The 22,731-nt window shown below is 41.6% G+C and overlaps 1 protein-coding gene across 4 annotated transcripts in view; it reads left to right on the plus strand.

The window, feature by feature from the left end:
- JAK2 (Janus kinase 2) overlaps positions 1 to 22,731 on the plus strand; it is a 140,735-nt gene that overhangs the window by 112,225 nt on the left and 5,779 nt on the right. For all 4 annotated transcript variants that reach the window (XM_053293956.1, XM_053293959.1, XM_053293957.1 and 1 more), the window contains 9 exons: positions 722 to 860; positions 3,412 to 3,563; positions 4,996 to 5,146; positions 6,981 to 7,117; positions 7,371 to 7,560; positions 10,716 to 10,840; positions 17,380 to 17,552; positions 17,760 to 17,877; positions 19,954 to 20,067. In XM_053293956.1, coding sequence (XP_053149931.1) covers positions 722 to 860; positions 3,412 to 3,563; positions 4,996 to 5,146; positions 6,981 to 7,117; positions 7,371 to 7,560; positions 10,716 to 10,840; positions 17,380 to 17,552; positions 17,760 to 17,877; positions 19,954 to 20,067 — 1,299 coding nt within the window. The remainder of the gene's footprint in view (positions 1 to 721; positions 861 to 3,411; positions 3,564 to 4,995; positions 5,147 to 6,980; positions 7,118 to 7,370; positions 7,561 to 10,715; positions 10,841 to 17,379; positions 17,553 to 17,759; positions 17,878 to 19,953; positions 20,068 to 22,731) is intronic.

Consider the following 22,731-nt stretch of genomic DNA (forward strand, 5'->3'; position numbering starts at 1 on the left):
AATAATAATAATAATAAATTTGTACATTGCCCCAAACTTTCATCTCTGGGCGGTTAAGGGGAAACTAAGGAATAAAGCAAATTCATTTAAACAAGGGGGAAACTTGTATCAGCAGGGTTCTTTCCAGAAGCAACTCTTGGATGGATGGAACCTGTAATGGGTAGGCTCCTTTTCTGTTTCCTTATAAACACAGTACATTCTTCTTCCCTTAAATACACTGAATGTGGAGTTCATCCTCACTAGATTTCCCTCTTCATTACACTCTGTATAATCCACCACTGCCATTATGTCCAGGGCAGGCAGTCTGTCCTTCCATGCACTGAATGATGTAGCCATTTAACTTTGATCTTAATTCCTGTTCCTCATTCTCTTTTTGCTGAGTTGTGTCATTTTCTGGTGTTTGTTTATTGTGGCTAGGGAAGATGAGACTTGTAATTCAGCCACATCTGGAGTACCACTGGTTGGGAACCTCTGCTCTAGATCATGTAGAATCTTTCCTGGATATTGAGGTCAATAGAGCAGACTCTCCTTGCTACTTTTATGCTTGGTTTGTAGTCATAGAAATTTCTTACTCATATCTGAGACTTCAGGCTGTGGTTCTAAGCACACTTGCTTGGGAATAATTTTCTAGTGGGGGGAAATCTTACTTTTGTGTTGGAAATTATTCTTACGGTTTAATCTTCTGGAGGTTAAAATGTCTGCACATCTTTGTCTTTATTAGGAGGATAAAAACCTTGTTCATGGAAATGTGTGTGCAAAAAATATCTTGCTTATCAGAGAAGAAGATAGGAAGTCTGGGAACCTTCCCTTTATCAAACTTAGTGATCCCGGTATCAGCATTATAGTTTTGCCAAAGGACAGTAAGTCTCTGACTCATCCATCCATTTTAGCATTTTGTTTGCTGCCTTGAAAATTTCAATGTTGATTATCTCTTCTCTCTTGCTGCATGGATTTGTTTAGTTCCAGTGTGTTTCACCATTCCTTGTTTGGAATGCCGGGGCCATTCTTGAGCATCTTACTGCTGGCTTCCTTTTGCTACATAATTTTTTTTAATGCTAAATGTATGCATTAGAGGTGCACACAAAAACCGGAGAAACCAGTTCGGTTCGAGTAGAATCATACTCTTAACTGAACCAGGTCTGATCTATGCACGCTAGAGCCGGTTCTGGTCCGGCTCTAGTATGAACCAGTTCGAGCCCGGCTTGGGGGAAGAAAAAAAATTAAGTGTAAAAAGGCAGACTTACCACCATTGCTCGGCTCCATGCTGTCGCAACCATGGGTAGGTCTCCTGATGTCCCCCCTCCCTCTGCTGCTCCTCCTAGTCATTTTTGGCCGTTTCGGGCCATTTCCTGCCTGTGGTGGCAGTGGCCATTTTTGAGGCTGCTGCACATGCCCAATGGACCTCTGCCAACCCAGGCCAGGCAGAGGTCTATTGGGCATGCGTGGCAGCCCTCAAAATGGCCACCACCACTGTAGGCAGGTCTGAAAGGGACCGAAAATGGCCCGTAAAGGACAGAAAATTACCTAGGGGGGCGGCAGGGGCTGGGGGAGATCAGGAGCCCCCCACACACACACTGTGGCCACAACAATATACCCTGGAGCCCGGCAATGGCAGTAAGTCCACATCTTAAAAATTTGAAAGAAAAACAAAACTGAATCAGCCCCAGCCCGACGGTTTCAACTTGACTTCGAGCCAAACCGGGCCCAGTCTGACTTGAGGGCCAGGCCAGTTCGATGTCAGACCAGCTCGAGGTTAAGCTGGTTTGCACATCCCTAGTATGCATATCTCATGAAAGAAGCTGCAGATATATTAAATGTACTAGAGAATTCATTGGATAAAATAAATCCAAACTGTTAACTCCCTGTTGCACCTGAAAATTTTCCAAAGAAATGAAAATTGCAGTAGGCTAAAAACATACATTTACAACTACACATGACAATTTTTACAGTGTATGTAGTTTTGTGTGTGTGTGTGTTGCTGCAGATCTTTAGGGGCAGCACAGGGACACAGGAAGCTGCCATATACTGAGTCAAACCATAGGTCCATCTAGCTCAGTATTGTCTACACAGAATGGCAGTGGCTTCTCCAAGGTTGCAGGCAGGAGTGTCTCTCAGCCCTATCTTGGAGATGCCAGGGAGGGAACTGGGAACCTTCTTCTCTTTCCAGAGCAGTTACATCCCCTGAGGGGAATATCTTGCAGTGCTCACAGTTCTAGTCTCCCATTCAAATGCAACCAGGGTGGACTCTGCTTAGCAAAGGGGACAATTCATGCTTGCTACCACAAGACCAGCTCAAAAATGAGCAGTCTAGATTTATATTATCCAACAGATTTTCTCATACTTATTAACTATAGTTAGTAATAGCAGTAGCAACAGTGGGAGAGCATGATATGCCAAGCACTTCAAAAATGTCTAGGATTCTTTGTTCCACATCCAACCCTCAGTCCCTTGATTTCCAGACTTGTTTTTCAGCCTAATGATCAGAAATGGTGTACATACACATGTATTAGTGTACTAATAATTAGTAATTGTTAATGAATATATTTACTAATTTATACAATTGATATTTGCTACTAAAGTGAGTAAATACTGAGTAAATGAGTTATTTGAGGTAATACCCTGTGTCTATTCACCCATAACATTTCGGTTCTTTGGGGCCAGGATTTCAGCCAGGATTTGTCCAAATAGCCACCAAATAACCAGAAGAACACAAACAATACATTTTTACTTCTTTTTACACAGACCTGAACATATGGGTGGTAGATTCTAGCATCTGCTATTAAAACTAGAGCTGCTCTCAAGACTGAAATGGAGGCAGGGTGGATTAAACACATACTTAAACACATATCTTTGTGCTGAACCCTTAATGTTTGCCTTGTCATAGAGAAAGGTGATGAGTATACAGTAGAAGGCAAAGAGTTTCTAAAGTAGAAAACATGAAACATTCAGGATTACTTTGAAAAATGGTCTGAGCTAGACACCAAAGCTCTTTGGCAGATTCTTTTGAATATACCTTTTTAAACGTTTCATAGTTCTTCTTTTTAAGAAACAGAAAAACCCATTTAAAGAAATAACAGTGAAGTCCAAAGTATGAAGTAAAAACTGCATATACCGTATCTACAGTGGCCAATATCCAGTGGTTCTGATACATGCAGATATCTGCATGCATAGGGAACTCTGCTCTGAGTTCTCTACTCTGAGCAGAAGACTATTTTGAACGTGTAATCCAGAGTCCCTATGCATCTGCAGAGCATTTTCCAAAACAGAAGAGGACCGAAAGCCCCTTTATGCTTAGAGTGTTGGCTTGTTTATAAAATACTATCACCCCAGTGATTAGTGGGATGGATTGCTTACAAAGTTCTAAATAATGAATTATCAGTAATAACTACCCTTACTTTCATGATTATCTAGTTCTTCTTGAGAGGATACCATGGGTTCCACCTGAATGCATCGAAAATCCTAAGCAGCTGAGTTTGGCAACAGACAAGTGGAGTTTTGGGACCACTCTGTGGGAAATCTGCAGTGGGGGAGACAAGCCTCTTAGTGCACTGGATTCTCAAAGAGTAAGAACCATATGGAGTGTGGTATCCTTGGTCTCTATACTTGCAGTGATCTTGCTATGCAATAAACATCATAAATTACTGTTCAGTCATCTGGATGCAGTTTCTTTATATGTTTCTACCCTACACCAAGTTTCATTTTCGGGGGAAAGTTCCTGGCATTCTGGGAAGTGTGACAGTTCTTTTCTCTGCCACTGCTTCACATCCCCAGTCAATAATAATGCAGTGTATTTTTAGTACATTCCTACAAAGGCCAGTTCCCACATTTTCATTATATTCCATTAGAGGAATTGTGTTGCTTTAATTTTGGAAGGGTTTTTCCATTTCAGGAAAATAAATGCATTAAACATGCCCGTAGAAGTAGCAATTAGTCAAAGCTCTTGAGATGGTTTGTGTCATGTTTCCTTATAATGTGTTATTCCTAGAGCATTTAATATATGGATAAAAATCTACCACCATCCCTGCCTGTAGGCTCATAATATAACCACTCAGAAGAGGCATAATATTCCTGTGGTGAAAACACAAAATCTCCTCTCTTGCTGTGAGGTTTGAAATTACTCATAGGTTTACTGTAATAAGTGTAAAAACTAGCAATTGGTTAAACCCAGGTCAGAATTTAACTTTAACCCTCTGTTCCTGTGAAGAACTTGGAGAATAAAATACTTGAAATCTAACTTGGTTTTTTGTTGTTGTTTCTGAGCCTTGAGCAACACTTTTGTCATGATTGTTTTTGTGTGTGTGTGAGCATGAGGGCCACACACTTACTATTTTAAATTATACTTTAAAATCTCAGATAAAATGGTATATAATAAGAATCCGCTATTGGAATGGCTAGCTTAGGCTGGACACCAGCTTCAGTGTGCTGGGTTTCCCACAGTGTTCAAGCCCTGACTAGTGTATACTGTAGTGGTGGCAAGGACAGGACACCATGCAACATGCCTCCTATAAAGGACTTCACAATTACTTTTCCTTGGAAAGAGGCTGGTGTGCCCCTAAAGCTCATTACTTCACAAAGCTTTAAACAGTTTTGTCCAGTAAATTGGCTTTATCTAGAGCATTTTAGTAGTAAGTGATGGTCAGTGCCATTTTCATTGGACCACTATGCAGATTGTGGAGATCCTTCTGCATAACACTGGGTTTTTTTTAAAGTGTTTTGACCATTGCCTAAGGGAAATCTTACTATTTGAACAGTGCTTACAAATGGCTCCCTTTGCTGGGCATACCATGCATGTGTTCCTGTGTCCAGTGACTAGAGGCAGGACACTGCTGTTGTATCTGGCTCCAGTTCTCTTCATAATTGTTACTTCCTCTTCCCCCATCAGAAGTTTAACAAAATTCCCCATTATGTTGAGAGTATCAGATTTGTTTCAAATCTTGCTAGAATTGTCCTAAAACTATTTTACAATAATAACAATAATAATTTCTTGAATTATAGAAACTACAGTTTTATGAAGATAGGCACCAGCTTCCTGCTCCCAATTGGACAGAGCTGGCAAATCTGATAAATAACTGTATGGATTATGAACCAGACTATCGGCCTTCTTTCAGAGCGATTATACGTGATCTTAACAGTTTGTTCACTCCAGGTACGTTAATGGGAGGGAAAGCTAATTGATATTTGTTGGGAGATACAATCTTTTTTCCACTCTGATGTTAAATTATATTGTCTATACAAAAGCCTTGTTCTCACCTTCTAAATTGCATTGACTGACCTTTTTTTGCGGAGGGGAGGGTTAGGCTGGGTGGTGGTGTCCCTAGTTTTAATCTTCCCTGTATTATGAGTTTATTTAGGCAAGCCATTCTTGTTTGTTTTATTTATTTATTGTTAAATTTATATACCGCCTTTCATTAAAACAATCCCAAAGCGCTTAACAGCAAAATTTAAAAACAAGATTGTAAAAAAGACACAATTAAAATATTAAGCTAAAAATGTTTTTAAAAATCTGATTAAAAATTTAAAACAAAAGCATAAAAGCAATGCAGAGTACAAAGAGCAGCAGCAGAGACAGTCAAATAAAAGCCCTGGTAAAAAGCCAGCATTTAACATGCTTTCTAAAAGCTGTGATGGAGACCGAGGAGCAAATAGCCACCGGGAGAGCATTCCAGAGTCTGAGGGCAGCAACAGAGAAGGCCCTGTCCCGCGTGCATGACAACCGAGCCTCTCTCATTGTCGGCACCTGGAGCAGAGCCTCCTCAGAGGACCTCGTCAAGCAGGCAGCAACCCTTGGGAGCAGGCAGTCCCTCAGGTATCCTGGGCCCAAACCATTAAGGGCTTTAAAGGTCAAAACTAGCACCTTGAATTGGACCCAGAAACAAACTGGCAGCCAGTGCAGTGCTTTCAAAATGGGTGTGATGTTCTCCCAGCGGGCAGCTCCAGATAAAACCCTAGCTGCCGCATTTTGCACTAGCTGCAGTTTCCGGATATTCTTCAAGGGCAGCCCCACGTAGAGCGCACTACAGTAATCCATCAGCTTGTTGTTTTAACTACCACTCTTGTCTGCAATATGGGGATAGTAATACTAATTACTTTTCAGAGTTGTTGTAACTGTTACAAGATAATGTCTGTCAAGCACTTTGAACTCTCTAAAGTGCTATGTAAGTCCTAAGCAGTTGTATTTGAAATATTTCACTCCAAGAGTAAAGTCTCTTAATGTGCCATAGAGTTAATTTTCCTGTTCTCAGCTCCCAGTTTAGCCCAGCTTTTTAAAAGTGTGAGTTTAGTTTCTGGAATGTGTGTGTCTTTTGGGGAAGGGTCTCCTCACTTTCCTTAGAAAAAAATTAGGGCTGAAAATGTGTAGTTCTAAAACTACAATGGTTGACTGATATCCTGACTAATACTGTGTTGCACTAAGTAGGAGAGGTAATTTCACTGATCTCCCTTTCCTTCTGAAGCCCACTGAGCCTCCCTAAAATATATCCCTGAGGTCGTATGACTGTCAGGGATGTATTTTCAGGAAACAGAAGGGGCTTCAGAGGGAAGGGGAGATTGAAAATTGCCTCTCCCCCTTAGTGCTAGAGCAGGGTTAGTCTGGATATCAGCCATTACGTTACATTGCCTGGGGTCATTTCACTTGTGTCTTATGTGTTTGTCATTGGTGTACATGCCTATTCTGGTTCCTGGCACATCTACTTATAATGTTTGCTATTTTTTTCTGTCAAAAAATATTTGTAAAATTTAATGTATTCACCTTGAATGAGTTTTGAAATGCACTAGGGACTAAGATGCTTCTGTTGCATGCTTACTCTGTGTGTGTGTGTGTGTGTGTGTGTGTGTGCGTGTGCGCGCGCGCATGCATTTGTAACATGTTCAGATATTCTTTTTGAGTAGAAATGCAAACTGAGCACCAAACATCCATTTCTGTTCAGATGCTGCAGAGAGCCTGGCTAGTTAGTAAATCAGGGTGTTTTTTGTTTCCCGAGATTATGAGTTACTGACAGAAAATGACATGTTACCAAATATGAGACCTGGTACTCTTGGATTTTCTGAGGCTTTTGAAGGCAGGGACCCAACACATTTTGAAGAGAGACACCTCAAGTTCTTACAGCAACTTGGCAAGGTAGGTACAAGAATGTTCAGAAGCAAGCAACATTTTGTAATAGTCATTTAAATTGTAATAGTCAACCAGTTTAAATAATCTAAAAGAAAGAACCTTAACGTTAATGAAAATAATGAAGAAACAATGTGTTTATGTATTAACATTAAGATTCTTGCTTTTATGCTCACAGCAGCTACCATGTACAATCATTCTCAAACTGCAGGGGTACTCTTTTTTTTCTTGTGTCAAACATTTCTATTCTTTTGCCTTGCAGGGTAATTTTGGCAGCGTGGAGATGTGCCGGTATGACCCACTGCAGGACAACACAGGGGAGGTGGTGGCTGTTAAGAAGCTGCAGCACAGCACAGAAGAGCATCTTCGGGACTTTGAACGAGAAATTGAAATCCTCAAATCCTTGCAACATGACAACATAGTAAAGTACAAAGGAGTATGCTACAGTGCTGGTATGTTGCACATTTAATACCCATTATTCATGACTGTTGTTTAAGTTAAAGAAAAGCAAGCAGCATCTTTATAATTTCTCAAATGTTCCCCATTAGCATGAGTCAATAAATGCAGATGTAAGAATGGACCCTCTTAATTAGAATCTGACCTTTTATTATAACAATCACATTTCCATTGTGAAAGTCCTGTGCAGTTTATATTTGTGTATAACTAGGTATGGTTTCCAAAACATGAACCAAATATAGATGTGGTCCCTGTAGCAGCTCATTGCCTCAGAAATACAAGAACTTATCTTTCACCCCCTTCCTTATTTCAAGCATCTGACTTAGCTGCTGGCATGTATCTAGTATCAGTAAGTAGGGATCTGCTAATTTCCACTTGTGCTAAATGTCATGGTTTGAATAAGTAAATGGATGTTCCTTTGCTGGAGATTGTCAAAAGGGCTGGACAGCCATCTGTCAGGGATGCTGCAGCAGTTTCCTGCCCTGAGCAGAGGGTTGGACTGGGAGACCTTCAGGGTTCTTTTCAACTCTAACATTCTATGATGCAAAAGCAGGCCTGCTCAACTTGGGGCCCCCAGCTGTGTTCGGATGACAAGTCCCATAATCCCCAGCCACAGTGGCCAATAGCCAGGGATTATGGAGGCCAACATCTGCAGGAGGGCCGAAGTTGAGTAGCCCTGCTCTAAAAGAATTATTTTCTAAAGGAAAACGGCCACTTGCTGAGCTTTTTTTTTTTTAAAACCCACATTAAAATAACCAAGCACAAAGTTTGTTGTTCAATCTTATGATAGTGGCATGAGGCAACATTGCCACAACTCCAGACTCTGAAAATGTGGAAGGTTTAAGTAGAACTAACTGTTGCATATATTTCTTTCTTCGAGCTTAGCTTTGCCACTAGAAGCTTAAAATCAGAGAGAAGCTAATGCCCTGCCCCATATTTGTTCTGCGAATGCACTCACAAATTGTGCAAAATGCACCCACTTATTCTGTAAATGCACCCATCCCTAAAATCCTGCATGCATCCACAGCAAAATGATTAGAATAGAATTTGTCTGTCTTACTCACAGCCTTATCTGCTGCTCAGCTAGATAGTGTTTGACTGCTTCTTTTTCTTGTGGTAGACAGTCTACAATTAACTATAATCTCTTAACGGAAGATTGCCTGCTGAGATGCTAGATAATTTTTTCTCTTTCTTTAGTCATACTTGCTCAGAAAGGTGCACTGTAAAGGCTGAGATTAGGTTTGCCTTCCTCTGAAGCTGTTCTTCTCAAGCAACATAATGAATTTCAAAAACAAATCCAGCTTCTGCAGTCCTTTACTTTTTACTTCTATAAACTCGTGCAAATCACTCAAGTACAGCACATTACATGACATTGACCTCTGGCAATAAATTCCACAGGCTGACAGTGAGAGGCATGAAGTACATAGGAAGCTGCCATATACCAAGTCAGACCACCTCTGGTCTGTCTAGCTCTATTGAGACAATCTTGTCTACACAGATTGGCAGCAGCTTCTCCAAGGTTGTATTTCATTTTAGCTCTTTGCTTCATAGGAGGGAATCCTTGTACTTGAAATGGCCCAAAAGAGAAGACCTTGTTGCTCCACTGACTAGATAGCAGCAGAGGCTGTCTGCAGTCATTGCTGTTTCTCTTGCCACATTCCATCCTTCTCGTGGTGCATGTGCTGGAAATTTGTATGCTGGGTCTAGCTTGTGTCACTATTCAGCTGGTGGCTATTCCCTGCTCTGCCAGCATGGTTCAGTAGACATGGGTAGAACCGTTCGAAGTGCTGTGTCCCAGGGCTTTGCTGGACATGTTAGCACTATCATTGAGCTGATGTTTAATGGTGCTGTAACATGCATTTATCCCAGAAAAAATAAGAGACTCTTTTCTTAGTTTGGTTTCCTTTCTCTTCAAGAGGCATACCTGCTGGCCTAAGGGACTCATGTAATAGAAGATGTCCATGTTGCCACACATACACTTACATGTGGTTTTGCCATTCCAAGTGTGCCCAGAGCTGACAGGTCAGAGGGTTAAAATGCACCCCAGCAGCTTGCTTCTAAAGTTGGTAGCAATGGTGCACAGGGAGTGGCTTGTTTAAAGGGACTTTTAGCTCAGTGTTTTAGGCACAAAGGCCTCACAAGAAGTGGCAGTGCCACAATGAAACACAGACAGAGGCATATGAGAAACACGTGGAGTACTTAGGTTACATTACATCTACATTAACTTCCTGTCTGCTGGACAGGTCTTGCTGACTTGCATCATCTTCTGCTGCATGCTTTGTGTATCTCTTCCTGTAAACAGTGAAGCTTGTGGAGCAAGCCTGTGCCGGGTCACACACTGTCATCACAGGCCAACAGTCCGCTGCCCATGCTGTGCCCCCATCTCTTCCATATTTAACATTGGTGATTGTTGTCCCCATAATGAAATGTTACTAACTTGTGGCTCCAGGACAAGACAGAAAGCTTGACACACTTCACTGGCGCTGCGGTTGGTTCACTTAATCCCTGTGATGTATTTCCTGGTGTAGCCTTTTGCGCTGTTTGGAGTTAGAGCTTTATTTTTTAAAACTGCCAGGCTAGCAGTATGAAATTATACTTGGAGCTCTGCAGCTATCCTCCTCGTGAAGTTAGTTATCTGGCGTAGTGTGTGCTACGAGAAAATGGTAAGCAGGTATATTGGATATTTGTCAACATAGTAGTGGAATGCTCCACTGCACACCTCATTTAGTCAATGTCTTTTGCTTATAAGGGGAGGAGTCTTGTGGTAGTGTGCATTGTCCTCTTTGCCCAGCAGGGTCCACCTTGGTTTGCATTTGGATGGGTGACTCCATGCAAGTGCTGTAAGATACCCCACTTAGGTGATGGGGCCATAGCTCAGTGGAGGAACATCTGGGTCCCAGTTTCATTCTCTGGCATCTCTGGGCCCAGCTGAGAGAGACTTGTGCCTGAAACCTAGTGTAGCTTTTCCAGTAAGTGTGGACAGTACTGAGCTAGATGGACCTAGTAGTCTGACTCTGTATAATGCAGTTTCCTGTATATAATTATAACAGTTTTATGCTTGTGAAGGGGAATATCAAAGGTTGTATATGAAGGAATTGTTGCACAGCATAATCTTAAATATATATTTATTTATTTTAATGTGTTTGGAAAGGCCGGAGAAACCTAAAATTGATAATGGAATATTTACCCTATGGAAGCTTACGAGACTATCTTCAGAAACACAAGGACAGACTGGATCATAAGAAACTTCTGCAGTATGCTTCTCAGATATGCAAGGTAATAAAAACTTACTACTGTCATAGATAGTACTGAGTGTCATGGTGTGTTTGTCACAGGTTTTCTGTATGAACTGTGAAAGTTAAAGCCAGTGCACAAATGCCTGACTTAAAGTGATTTGTTTTATCAATACTAGCTTCTCCATATGCAAGCAGTTTTGTCTCTATCTTAGTATAGGCCAGTACTACTTGATTACCCTCTTTACTTGTACTTAAGTATTTGTGCATGTATAGTTTCAGGAACCCTGAAAAGGCAGGCTCCACAGTCACATGAAAAGATCCCCGTGCATGTGCAATTGTAGTGTCTCTGTAAACCTTCAAAATGAGTAAGTGTATGTTGAGCGTGGCAACTGTTGCCATGTTGCAGCTCCCTCCTCCCCACTTGTTTTCATTTGAACATGTAAAATATTAGCTTTCCTCAGTCAGTGAGTGGCACTTCTTTCTAATCAATCTGTTCCATGTAGTGTTATGGAAACCATATAATAGACTGCTTGGTTTCTGCATTGCCTCCTCCTGCTCCTTGACATCTCTCTGTTGCACACACTGACTTGCTGCTCCTTCATTTATGATGCGGGGGGAAATGCTTTTGGAGATGTTAGGGGCCACACGGGTTATTTTGATGTCGTCCTGCTGGGATCTGTTTGTAGCCATGGTGGGAGCTATAAGAACATGACAGGTATGAGCACCTTTTTCCTCTTAACTTTATGTTGACAAGCTCTTAATTATTTACAAGGTAGACTTATAAAACCTTAAGTTTCTTCAAGGGGAACTGTAAAGTCTCTACAACTATGAGCCTCCTAATATGATATTAAAATGTTAGGGGAAATGAATTTAATTGGCCTGAATAAGGCTCAGTTGTCGACTTATACCACACTCCTGCTCGCCCTTTCCCCTTCTGCTGAAGCCCAGTCTAATGATTTTCCTCATGGTGGGAGGGGGGAAGCATCTTGACAATGGAGAGTTGATTGGAAATTATTGATCTGGAGTGTGATCTGTTGCCATTCATAAGCCGGCATTCTGTGCCTATGCAGGACCACGCAGGTGGAATATCCAAGTCCTTTTGGAGCTCTGCCTCACACGCTCAGCATAGTCATTTATTTTGGCAGTTAGAGCATCGCTTCTTCAGTTCCTTTCCAACTGCCATAGTATATACCTTGTTTGATTTAGGCTCTTTGGTTATCAGATAGGTTCTGTGAATGAGAGAAAAGGATTGTTACTTTATTATTGCTTTTGATCACAGACTGTATCTTGACTACTCTTTGCTAACTCGATGTCGGACTTTGGTTATTTCGGATATAACCAAATTACATCCACCGCAAATAGATGTTAAAAAGACATTTAAGAAATGCGCTGAGTGTGATGGCAAGTTACCATCTATGGACCACCATGACTCGTGTCTTTCGTGCCTGGGCAAGAAGCATAATATGATGACCTGTAAGATCTGCACATCATTTCCTTGCCAAACTCTGAAAAATAAAGCTCTTGGGCTTCACACAACACTCTGCAAGACCATGTTTTGACTACTGATGTCATGCCTCGGTCTCCAGCAATGTTAACAACTGTAGCGGCTGCTCAGTCTCAAACCTCTGCATTGAGTGGCACTTTGAGTTTGACTGACCATATCTTCAAGCACCCAGCAGACATGCCTAAAGGATAATGTTCATTGATGCATTATTGAAAACATAAGAAGAAATGGAAGGCTCTGGATGAGGGGTTATTTCTTCTGCAAAAAAAGCACAGGGATCAGAGTACCACCTCGCCCTTGAGATCAAATGCAAGCACTCCATCCCCCACTGGTCTACAGACTCAGAGTATTCTGGCCTCAACATTGAGGTCAACATAAATGCAGAAAGAATCTACATCAACTAGGGGTGTGCACAAACCCCCAATCACGGTTTGGTTCTAGTTCAAACCGAACGGTGTGCCACTGAAACGGTTCAGTCAAACTGACCGGCTGGTCCAGACCATTTGACCAAACTGGTTTGGCAATTTGAGCAGCAACACTTGTAGAGAAGAATCTGATGAGAATTCCCCTTTACAAGTAAAGGGATGGAGGAATCTACTGAAGGGCAACAGGTGCTAATCTAAGGTGCTTGCTGCCTCCCAGTGTAACCCAAGCACTGGCAATTTAAGCAAGTTGCACTTGTGGCGGTGGCACAGTTCTGGCCTCCATGCATCTGAGGCGGCTTGAATTGCCCTGCCACATGGGGGGATGGGGTGGGCACCAGCCACCACACCAGGACTGTAAGCACCTTAGACTACTTTGCTCACCTCTCTCCTGCCACCCTTCGATGTCAAAACGGTCCCGTTGAACCAGGCTTGGTTTGGCTCGATCGTGGAATGAATTGGCCCTGGTTTGGTTCACGACTGAGCTGCCAAACTGGCCCGGTTCAATGCAAATCCATTTTACATTGAACAGTTCATGCACACTCCTAACATCAACACTGATGCAGAAAGACTCTATGGTGGCATTGAGGTCGGCATCAACACAGAAAAACTCTGCAGCCCTGCAGTCAACACTAAAGGTGCAACATGAGAGTACAGTTTCAATGTCAACAAGTGACACCTTGCTGGTCGCCTAGTATGTCTGCAGCAGGAATGCTTCAACAGTCTCCTTTGATGTCAAAGGAAGGCACCCCCTTTGGGATTGATTATTGATCTCAAAATCAAAGATGAGGCACATGGGCTAGAGGGCACTTTGGACCCAGTGGCAATGAGATCCTTGATGTTCTTACTTGATTTTACAGAAAGTACTCCATCAGCATCCACGTTTAAAGGCTTTCTCAGTTAAGGACTGGATGTGGAGCCTGATTTGGAGGTGGTCAACAGATATTTGTTGTTGTTGTTGTTGTTGTTCATGTTCGTGGTAGTACCAAAGTCACCCTCTATGTCTCCTGCAAGATTTTACTCTTGTAGGCCCAACCACTCAAGCTAGAAGTGGGATTCAAGAAGGCAAAGCCAGGGGGGAATACTCCGAAGTTGCGTCTCACTGTAAATGCTCCAGACATTGGGGGTCACCAGTAAAGTATGACTGTTCTTGTGGTCTTATGGCACTTAGAAGTTGGGAAGGTCGTAGTAAGTACCACTGCACAACATCCCCGGGAATCCCATATGACTATGAGGGATACCGCTTGTAGAAGGAACAGCAGGTTCCTTCTGTGGAGAGAATGAGAGACATGCTTCCCCAATCTTTATCAGGAAGCTTCTCAAACACAGCACAGAGCCTCAGCTTCAGTGGCTGGTTCTTCTTCCATGACTCAGGGCAAGTTCCCACATGCCATGACAACCACCTCAGCTCAGACACCAGTAGCAACATTAGTCTCTTCTAGTCAGCTTCAATGCCAGTGTTTGTATCTGCTACTACACAGACATGTCCCACTGATGTGCTCACACTTGCCTCTATGACTTTAATAGTTTCTGCAGAACCAGTGCAGGGACAAGACAAGCCCTCATCAGAGATTGACTATGGCTCCACGTCAGACTTGGAGGCTGAGTCTGGGGGTACTGAACACCCTTCGGATCCCTCACCAGAGAGACTGTACAGCCTACACCATCCGTATCTCCTACCGGAGAATTTAAGGTTTACAAATAATAGAAATGGCTGAGATCTTGGGTCTCAAAATTAAAAAACAAATTACAGAAGTGAAGGACTCTGTGTGTGATACTCCCCAATCTTCACAGCCAATGGCACGTCCAGTTCTGTCTGTAATATCCAAAGCAGCACAATCTGCTTGGGAAGTACTCCAGGCCTCAACACCAACTTCTAAGGGAGGTTCTTTAATTGGGTTCAGGAGGAGGACTGCTCCTTCTGAGTTATGCACCTGACTCCTAATTCCTTAGTGATCGATTGTGCAACTTCTTCAAAGTTGTGCAACTTCTTCTGGTCACTGTCACACAACTCTAGTTCACAAAGAGGGATGAAAAATGTCATGGGAAGGAAGATTTATTCAGCAGCATGCTTATTCATCAATATGCTAACTCTGTTGCCTGCATGGTAAAATACCATCACTCTTTGTGGCACAAATTATTCCAGGATACAAAACTACTAACAGATGAAGACTTCAGGAAAGGTTTGCCGATAACTTTGCAAAACCCACAAGCATTACACAACAGCATTTAAGCACTGCTAAACATCTATCAGAGATGGCGTCTAGAGCTATGTCCACAGCAGTATTCATCCATTGGCGTGCTTGGCTCTGTTTGGCAAACCTGCAGAATGAGATGAAAGACAAGATTGAAGGACTGCCCTTTGATGGCAGGACCTCTTCAGTGAAGAGACTGACAGCACAATGGAAAAATTAAAGAAATCAAAGTGTACTGCAAAGTCTTTCACATCCATGGCTGCTCAATCTTATTCAGCTTCCCGGTACAGACCTTATGGTCACCAAAAGCCACCCTTCAAGTCTGCAGAATGCAGAGGTTTTGGAAAATCCTACTGTCAATACCAGTGCAGGGGTTATGGACAAAAGTCAAACCAACAGCAGGGGTCTTGTAAGAAGCAGCAAGACCCCAATAAACAGTATCTTTGATGCTCTGGCCAGTCCATCAGTTCCAACACTATTCTCCACTTCCATAAAACTAGCACACTGTGCACCTGCATGGCAAAACATAGTGGGTCTTCTGCATAGTCAATGTGGATTATGCAACAGAGTTCAAGATCCTGCCAGTTTCTACAGACATAAGATACATGCTAGCAACACCTACTTTAATGGAGGAAGTGAAGATTTTGTTGGGAAAGGGTGCAATTGCCCCTGTATGGTGGACATGTCAGAAAGAGGTTTTCTACTTTCATTATTCTCAAATTCCGAAATGGGATGGTGGAATCCATCCCATAATGGACTTGAAATGGCTCAACAAGAATGCCTGTACCAGGAAGTTTCACCTAATGTTGCAAGGTATCCTACTGCTCCTTTACAAGGAGGATTGGCTTGAAACATTGGGTCTGAAGGAATGAATACTTCCATATCAGCTTTTCAGAAGATCACAGAAAATACCTAAGGTTCACTGTAGGAAATGCATTGCACCTGTACAAGGTACTCCCATTCAGATTGTCAGCCGCACCCAGAGTATTTATAAAATACATGAGTGCAATTATTGCACATCTGAGAGCAGTGGGCACAGTTATATTTCCTTTTCTCAATGATTGGCTCTGCAGCACAAGACAGAGATGAGTTACTTTCTCAGATATCGTATATATTGTGACTCCTTGAGGACCTGGGGATCCAGGTGAATTGGGGGGGAAATCACACTTAGATCCTGTAAAGAGGACAAGTTACATTACGGTTCTTCTGGACAAACAAACAAAAAGGATGTACTTACCAGAAGAATACTGCCAACTGATAAGAACATTAATTGAGAGTTCGGGGGTCAAACCAACACACAGAGCACATCCAGAGTTTGTTGGGGTTAATGGCCTCATGCAACACTATACTACAATATGCTTGTCTGAGGATGCTCCCACTCCAAATGTGGTTCCTTTCTGTGTTCAAGCCCAACATCAAGCCCAAATAATCTTTTAAATGATTTTAATTGTTAATTGGTTTAAATGTGTTAAATGATTCTAATTATAAACTGCCCAGAGATACAAGTTTGGGGCAGTATAGAAATATTTTTAATAAATAAAACATAGCCAGCAGATGAACCTTCAAATTCCTATCTTAGTCCTAGAATCACTAAAATGGTGGACTATAGTCAAAAACCTGTTGGAGGGAGTTCCATTCCAGGTTCTGTCTCCTGAATGGGTCACCACCAATGCATCCCTCTCAGGATGAGAGGCACATTGTATGGACATTGCAACAAAGACAGCTCCACATAATAAATAAACTTTCTGGAACTGTTAGCTGTATTCCAGACTTGAAAATCTTTCCTTCCAATACTATAGGGGAAAGTAGTGCAGATAGAGCTCAACAATACCACAGCCATTGCCTACTTGAACAGACAAGGTGGGGTAGTCTCCTGCTTCCTCTGTGCACTCAGTATCCAGATATGGAACTGGTTTATTCCTCATCACATCCATCCAATCCAACTGTGTAAATGCAACAGCTTGGATCAGAGAGAAAGGGAAGGCCCAGACCTCCAAAGCCTGCCACAGGTTAGAGTCATGTGAGGGGTTTTTTTCAGGGCCCGAATGATAGCTGTGTATCAATATTGTCAGGTGATCCATGAAGCAAGGTTAAGAGCAGCACTGTTAGAATAATCTTAGCATGCTTCATGTTATCATTGCTTGGCAACACACACAATAGTATAATCTAGTGGTAATCTGGTCAGAATTTGGTAGATAGGGCTACTGCCATCCTCTTGTACAGTTTGAACAAGACTATTTGAGAGAGAGAGAAAGAGACTATTTCAAGCATGAGAGGAGTATTAGTGCTGATAAATATTAATAAGCGTGTATTTTGAGAACAGTTTGGTTTAAGGGACTAATAAGGAGACAGGTGTTGAATGTCTAGATCCTATACAGTCCAATTATATGGCTGCTAGTAGCTTTCCCTCTGTCTTTATCATGTACTATGTTAATTTTAGAATGTTGTTTGCACATAGGGTATGGAGTATCTGGGCACGAAAAGATATGTTCACAGAGATCTAGCCACTCGAAATATCTTGGTGGAGAATGAGAACAGAGTCAAAATAGGAGATTTTGGCTTGACAAAAGTCTTACCACAAGACAAAGAATACTACAAAGTAAAGGAGCCAGGAGAGAGTCCTATATTTTGGTAAGTTTCTCTTTGCTGCTTGAATCCAAGGCTACTGGTTGGGAGAAAACATAAGGAGATTTTACACTAAAATGTTGGCCCTTTTAAATGTATTGATTGTGGGCAACTGAGAAATCCTGAACTTAAGAACAGAATAAAAGTTGCATTAAAATGCCTTAGTTGTATAGATTTGTGATTGTCTCTCTTTTCCCACCCTCCATGTTATAGGTACGCTCCAGAATCGCTGACAGACAACAAGTTTTCTGTGGCTTCAGACATGTGGAGCTTTGGTGTGGTCCTGTATGAACTCTTCACATACCTAGACAAGAATAAAAGCCCCCCAGCGGTTAGTGTATATATGCACCTCTCTCTCTCCCTCCAGTGGCAGGACTGTTCCCATAGAGCAAGACTGGCTTTGGCAGCATGGTATCCTTCTCTCTCTCGCCCCCCTACCTCAAATGTATGTCTGTGTTAAGGGAACATAATGTATCATTATGAGGGACTGGTAAGAGAATTATGTGAATGAAAACGTAATGTTGTAGAGAACAATGTCATTAAGCCCTTGGTTGCTGTTTGCACAAGTAACTCATCTGCAAGTGTGACTGAAAAGAGTTCTCATGCAACTTGGAGCGTAGCTGTACAGTTGCAGCCAGCATGGTTTAAACTGATCTCTCATAGGCGAAACGGTAAAGACAGTATGCTTGTGGTTCTGGAAGTAAGTGAAAGTAACAAATATGAGACATTTCTGCATGTTTTTCATTCACTCTCAGTCCAGAGTTAACTTATTCCCAAGCATGTATGCCTCTATGTACCGGGATATGTGATAGAATACCCTCAGCCGAAAGGCTTGCTGTATAGCTTCTAGTAATCTGCACAGGCCCCTTACCAGCATGTTTTTGTGCAATTGAGGTTACTGAAGCCACAACTACATGAGTAGCCTATAATTTAATCATTGTATGATTACATGATAGTATACATGAAAATATATATATATATATATATAGAGAGAGAGAGAGAGAGAGAGAGTGTGTATTTATTTGGGAAATTTCTAGCTTGTCCTTCAAAAAATTCTCCCAGAGCAGAGTATTACAATTAAAAAAAATAGACTTAAGACTATATGAAAAGAGCTTTTTGTGTCCTTGCACTGTGGCCTAGTTCAGACTCTTGACAGCTCTCCAAGCAACCTCAAGCTATTAACTCATCTCCATGTCTTCCTAAAATGTTCAGTTTCCACAGCTTGTACAACTATGGTAGTTCTTTACTGAGCTGCTATGACTGCGTGAATTGTTACCACTGGGAATATAGGTGGTTTCAATTGTGTTAACTGTCAAAAAGCAAAGAATTAATTTCCTGTCCTTTTTTAGTGACAGTGGACCAGTTTGGGCAATACTCCATCCTGCAGCCTAACTCTACGGGATAAGGATGTCTGTGTGCTGTAAGCTGGCAGGTCCTTCTCCCGTCTTTGCACACAGTGGGCACTGTTCATTAGTTGTGGAGTGGGGGGGCAGTTTATCCAAACTGCTGTTTTTAGAGATGAACTATCGCCTATGTGATTTGACCAAGGGCACCCTTGTATACTGGGAGGGAGAGGAGGATGTGTACTCACAGTATGTACACATCCTTATCCTTTGAATTCAGGCCAGCAGACAAAGTACTGTCCATATAACCTGCCAAAATTGCTAATCGTTTTAGTGGTCAGAAATGTATCTGATTACTTTAACGGTGTGTTTGTCATAAGTTTCTGATTTTGGCACACATCTGCATTTCCATCTCTAACATCTACCACTGGCTTTAAGAACTATCTTTCTAAGTCTCACTGGAGTCATGACTGGAGTCAATATTCCCAACAATGCTAATGGAAGATCTATTTTGATTTCCTGATTTAATGATTTTACCCATTTCTAAAAAAGGTTCTAAACCACCACAGAACACATCCACCATGGACAAAAATATGTACCCTTCTCATTACAGTTGTTCCAACAGAGTATTGACTTATTTTTAGTAATATGTGCCAATTTCATCAGTCATATACCATCTATATATTATTTTAGGATAATTTTCTTTAATTTGGGCAGAGGATGAAAATACAGGTTTAGAAGACCAGATCCTATTCCAGTCCCGTTCATCAATAACCATATTCCAGTTCATCAGTAACCATTTGTTATTGATCCTTTTTCCAGACTGATTTTAATCCATCCAGTGGTAAGAACCTGTGCTCCAACAAAATAGCATAAAGTTTGGACAAACTGGCATTTTTATTTTTTCCTTCTGGTACAGTGATGTCATAGGGGCTTGCTGTTAAGGCATAATGTGTATTACTCCACAAGAGAGCAAGCTTTCTGTGTAGCACTTTTTTAAAAAGTTTGATCATTATATGATGTCATTAAGTTTACAAAAATTCAACTCTGAGTTTCTGTTTCAGGAGTTCATGCGCATGATTGGCAATGATAAGCAAAACCAGATGATAGTGTTCCATTTGATAGAGCTTTTGAAGAATAATGGAAGGCTGCAAAGACCAGACGGATGTCCTGATGAGGTATTGGAATGTAACACTTTATCGTACTATTCTTCCATGTGGTATAACTATTTTCAGTCATGAGGTGCACCTGTGGATTGCTCCTGTGGTAGAGCAATCTGTGGTTGATACATTGTTTGTATCAAAACAATGTATCAAAATATTGCCAGTGTTTACTTGCAGTCCGGTGACTAGTATTGGCTACGATCAGTTTCCATCCTTCAGTTGAATGTGTTACAAAATAAAACCACTGTCTGCTTTTGAGTTCCTTGGCAATCTAGAATTTTAAAAAGAAACTTGAATTGCTATAAACCCAGTATCCTTCTAATAAAGTGATCTAGAATTCATTGAATGCTTTCAGTCTACAGAGATGGTTGGCAAACTACTTGTGTTAAAAAACAAAAAAACCACTCTTGTTAAGGCCTACCTACATTTTCTTTTGGAAATCTATCATCACCAGTCAAATATTTTATGAACCAAGTGTTTCAGAGAAATCATGGGAATACATCACATGTTTAACTAGGTTTATGAGGTCACACATACCACCTCACATATTCAGCGTTCGTTGGTCCAACTAAACCTATACAAGAATATGGTAGCAAATGAATGCAACCAGGGCAACTCAGCATTGGGCTGATGTAACTATATAAAAGTATACAATTTGATAAAAGCAAGAATTCTTTCAAGATCACATTTTAAAATATAATGAAAGTGATTTCACAATAATTGGAATGGGACCTAACTGAAGAAAAATCTTCTTCACTCCAACCCCTTCTTCTAATGCTTGTATTTTTGTTGTTGTTAACTTTCTCATTTGAACAATATTACAATATAGGTCCATTTTGAAAACATGGAATGCTTTTAACTGATGCCTTAAATTTATCTTCATACGTGACTCTCTTTTAGTTAAAACAACCTGCTAAAGAAGGAATCGGAAATCTTTCCTCCTCAAGATAGTCTAGAATTGTTATTTCCAGTATGGATCATATTGAGAAGGAAGGAAGCCCACAGGATGTAAGGATAAAGGACAAAGAGTTGGGGGAAATCTCCACTTTGCAAAATAATTTTGTTCACTCCCAACTTATGTCAGCATCTATAATAGTAATATCTTGAACATGACATATTGTTAGGATAAGCAATAAAGTTAACAAAACACATACAGTTAACTCAACCAAGCAATTGCACCAATAGTTAAGAATGTCACTGGGAGATTCTTAATATATAAGAAGAGTCAGTAATAAAAGTTCAGCTGCCCTCTTCATGTGTCCAGCCATACAGAGCCATCCTTAGGTCGGGACAACCAGGGTGATCGCTTCTGAGCCTCACAGTGGGACAGACCCCGCTCTGCTCGGCAGCCTGCCTTTACTCCATCGCTTCTGCTCCTCTGCAGTCTGCAGGAGCAGCAACTCTTAACAGCCCACTCCACCTCACCTCCATCCCACTCAACAGCCTCAGAGCAAGCAGCAGGGGCAGATCCAGGGAGGTTGTGTGCATGCAAGGGTTCAGTTGCAACCCCTCTGGAATATTTTCCAGATTGGTAGTTCCTTGGCAGGAGCAGCATCAAAAATAGGGTTAACTTCCTTTCCTGCTGCTAGTTCTCCTGCTCTCCCCCAGCAGGAACAGCAGAAGCCTGATTCGTTCTCCTAGAGTCTCTAGCCAGCATTTGCAATTTAAGAGCAAGGAGAAAGCCACAAGCCATAAAGCCAATGGCATTGGGAAGTGGTAGAAGGAAGCTGGCTGGGCTTGTCTCCTTCCAGGAAAGTAAAACATTAAAAAAAACCCAACCCTTATCTGACAGTTTGTTTTGTTTGTTTGTAAGCCACTGTGTTTCTCCCCCCCTCCCCCCCCCCATATGTATGTACATGTGAGGAAGCCCCAGCCCAGCTGAGCATTTCCATTTGTGTGCCTATGAATGCAAGTCCCCAATCCTAGTCTTAACACTCTAATCACTACACCACACTGGTTCTCAACTGTGTGGGTATGGATTGCAGGAGAAATCTGATGCAGGAAAAAAAGGAGGATCATTTTTAGCAGTGAAGTAAACTAGTGGGGAGGAGATATCCTTAGATAGCATGAAAGAGTTTAATTACCAAAATGTGGGAAGGCTGTGGGTTTCAGGCAGGCCATGTGGGGCCAAGCCCTGGATCTTTTAAATACCTAGCAAAACCTCTGCAAGGGAGAGTGGCAGGATTGTCCACGTGAAATCTGGTAACAGCAGGTATGATGTTCAGAACTTTTTATTTTATTTTAATAAAATTCAATCTTTCCCTGAGTTATTCTGCTGTAAAAGTTAGAGCATTCAGCTAATGTAAGTGGCAGGGCAAGGTGCCCAGGGGGCTGGGAATGGGAGAAATGGAATGAGAGAAGAGGAGTAGGGGGAGGAATGCATTTGTAAATGAAATATGCTCAAGTTTGCAGTCCAGAAGATGTGCAATCCAGAAGGTCTGGGTGAGAACTGTTAAGCAAAGGGCATATGTAGTGCTTTTCACTTTTTTCTTATAAATGCCCTATATATCCAAGTTGGCTGGTCATGTCCAAAAACCAACCAACCTCCCTCATTCACTCACTCACACTATGCACATAGTATGTCATCAGTCATTCTGACTCTGTAATCATATGACATGTTAAGGAGGCCCCATACATGCTCGGGGCGGAGCCACCATTGTGCAAATGGTTTCAAAGGGG

Source organism: Hemicordylus capensis, chromosome 2, assembly GCF_027244095.1.
Source record: "Hemicordylus capensis ecotype Gifberg chromosome 2, rHemCap1.1.pri, whole genome shotgun sequence".
NCBI lineage: Eukaryota > Metazoa > Chordata > Lepidosauria > Squamata > Cordylidae > Hemicordylus > Hemicordylus capensis.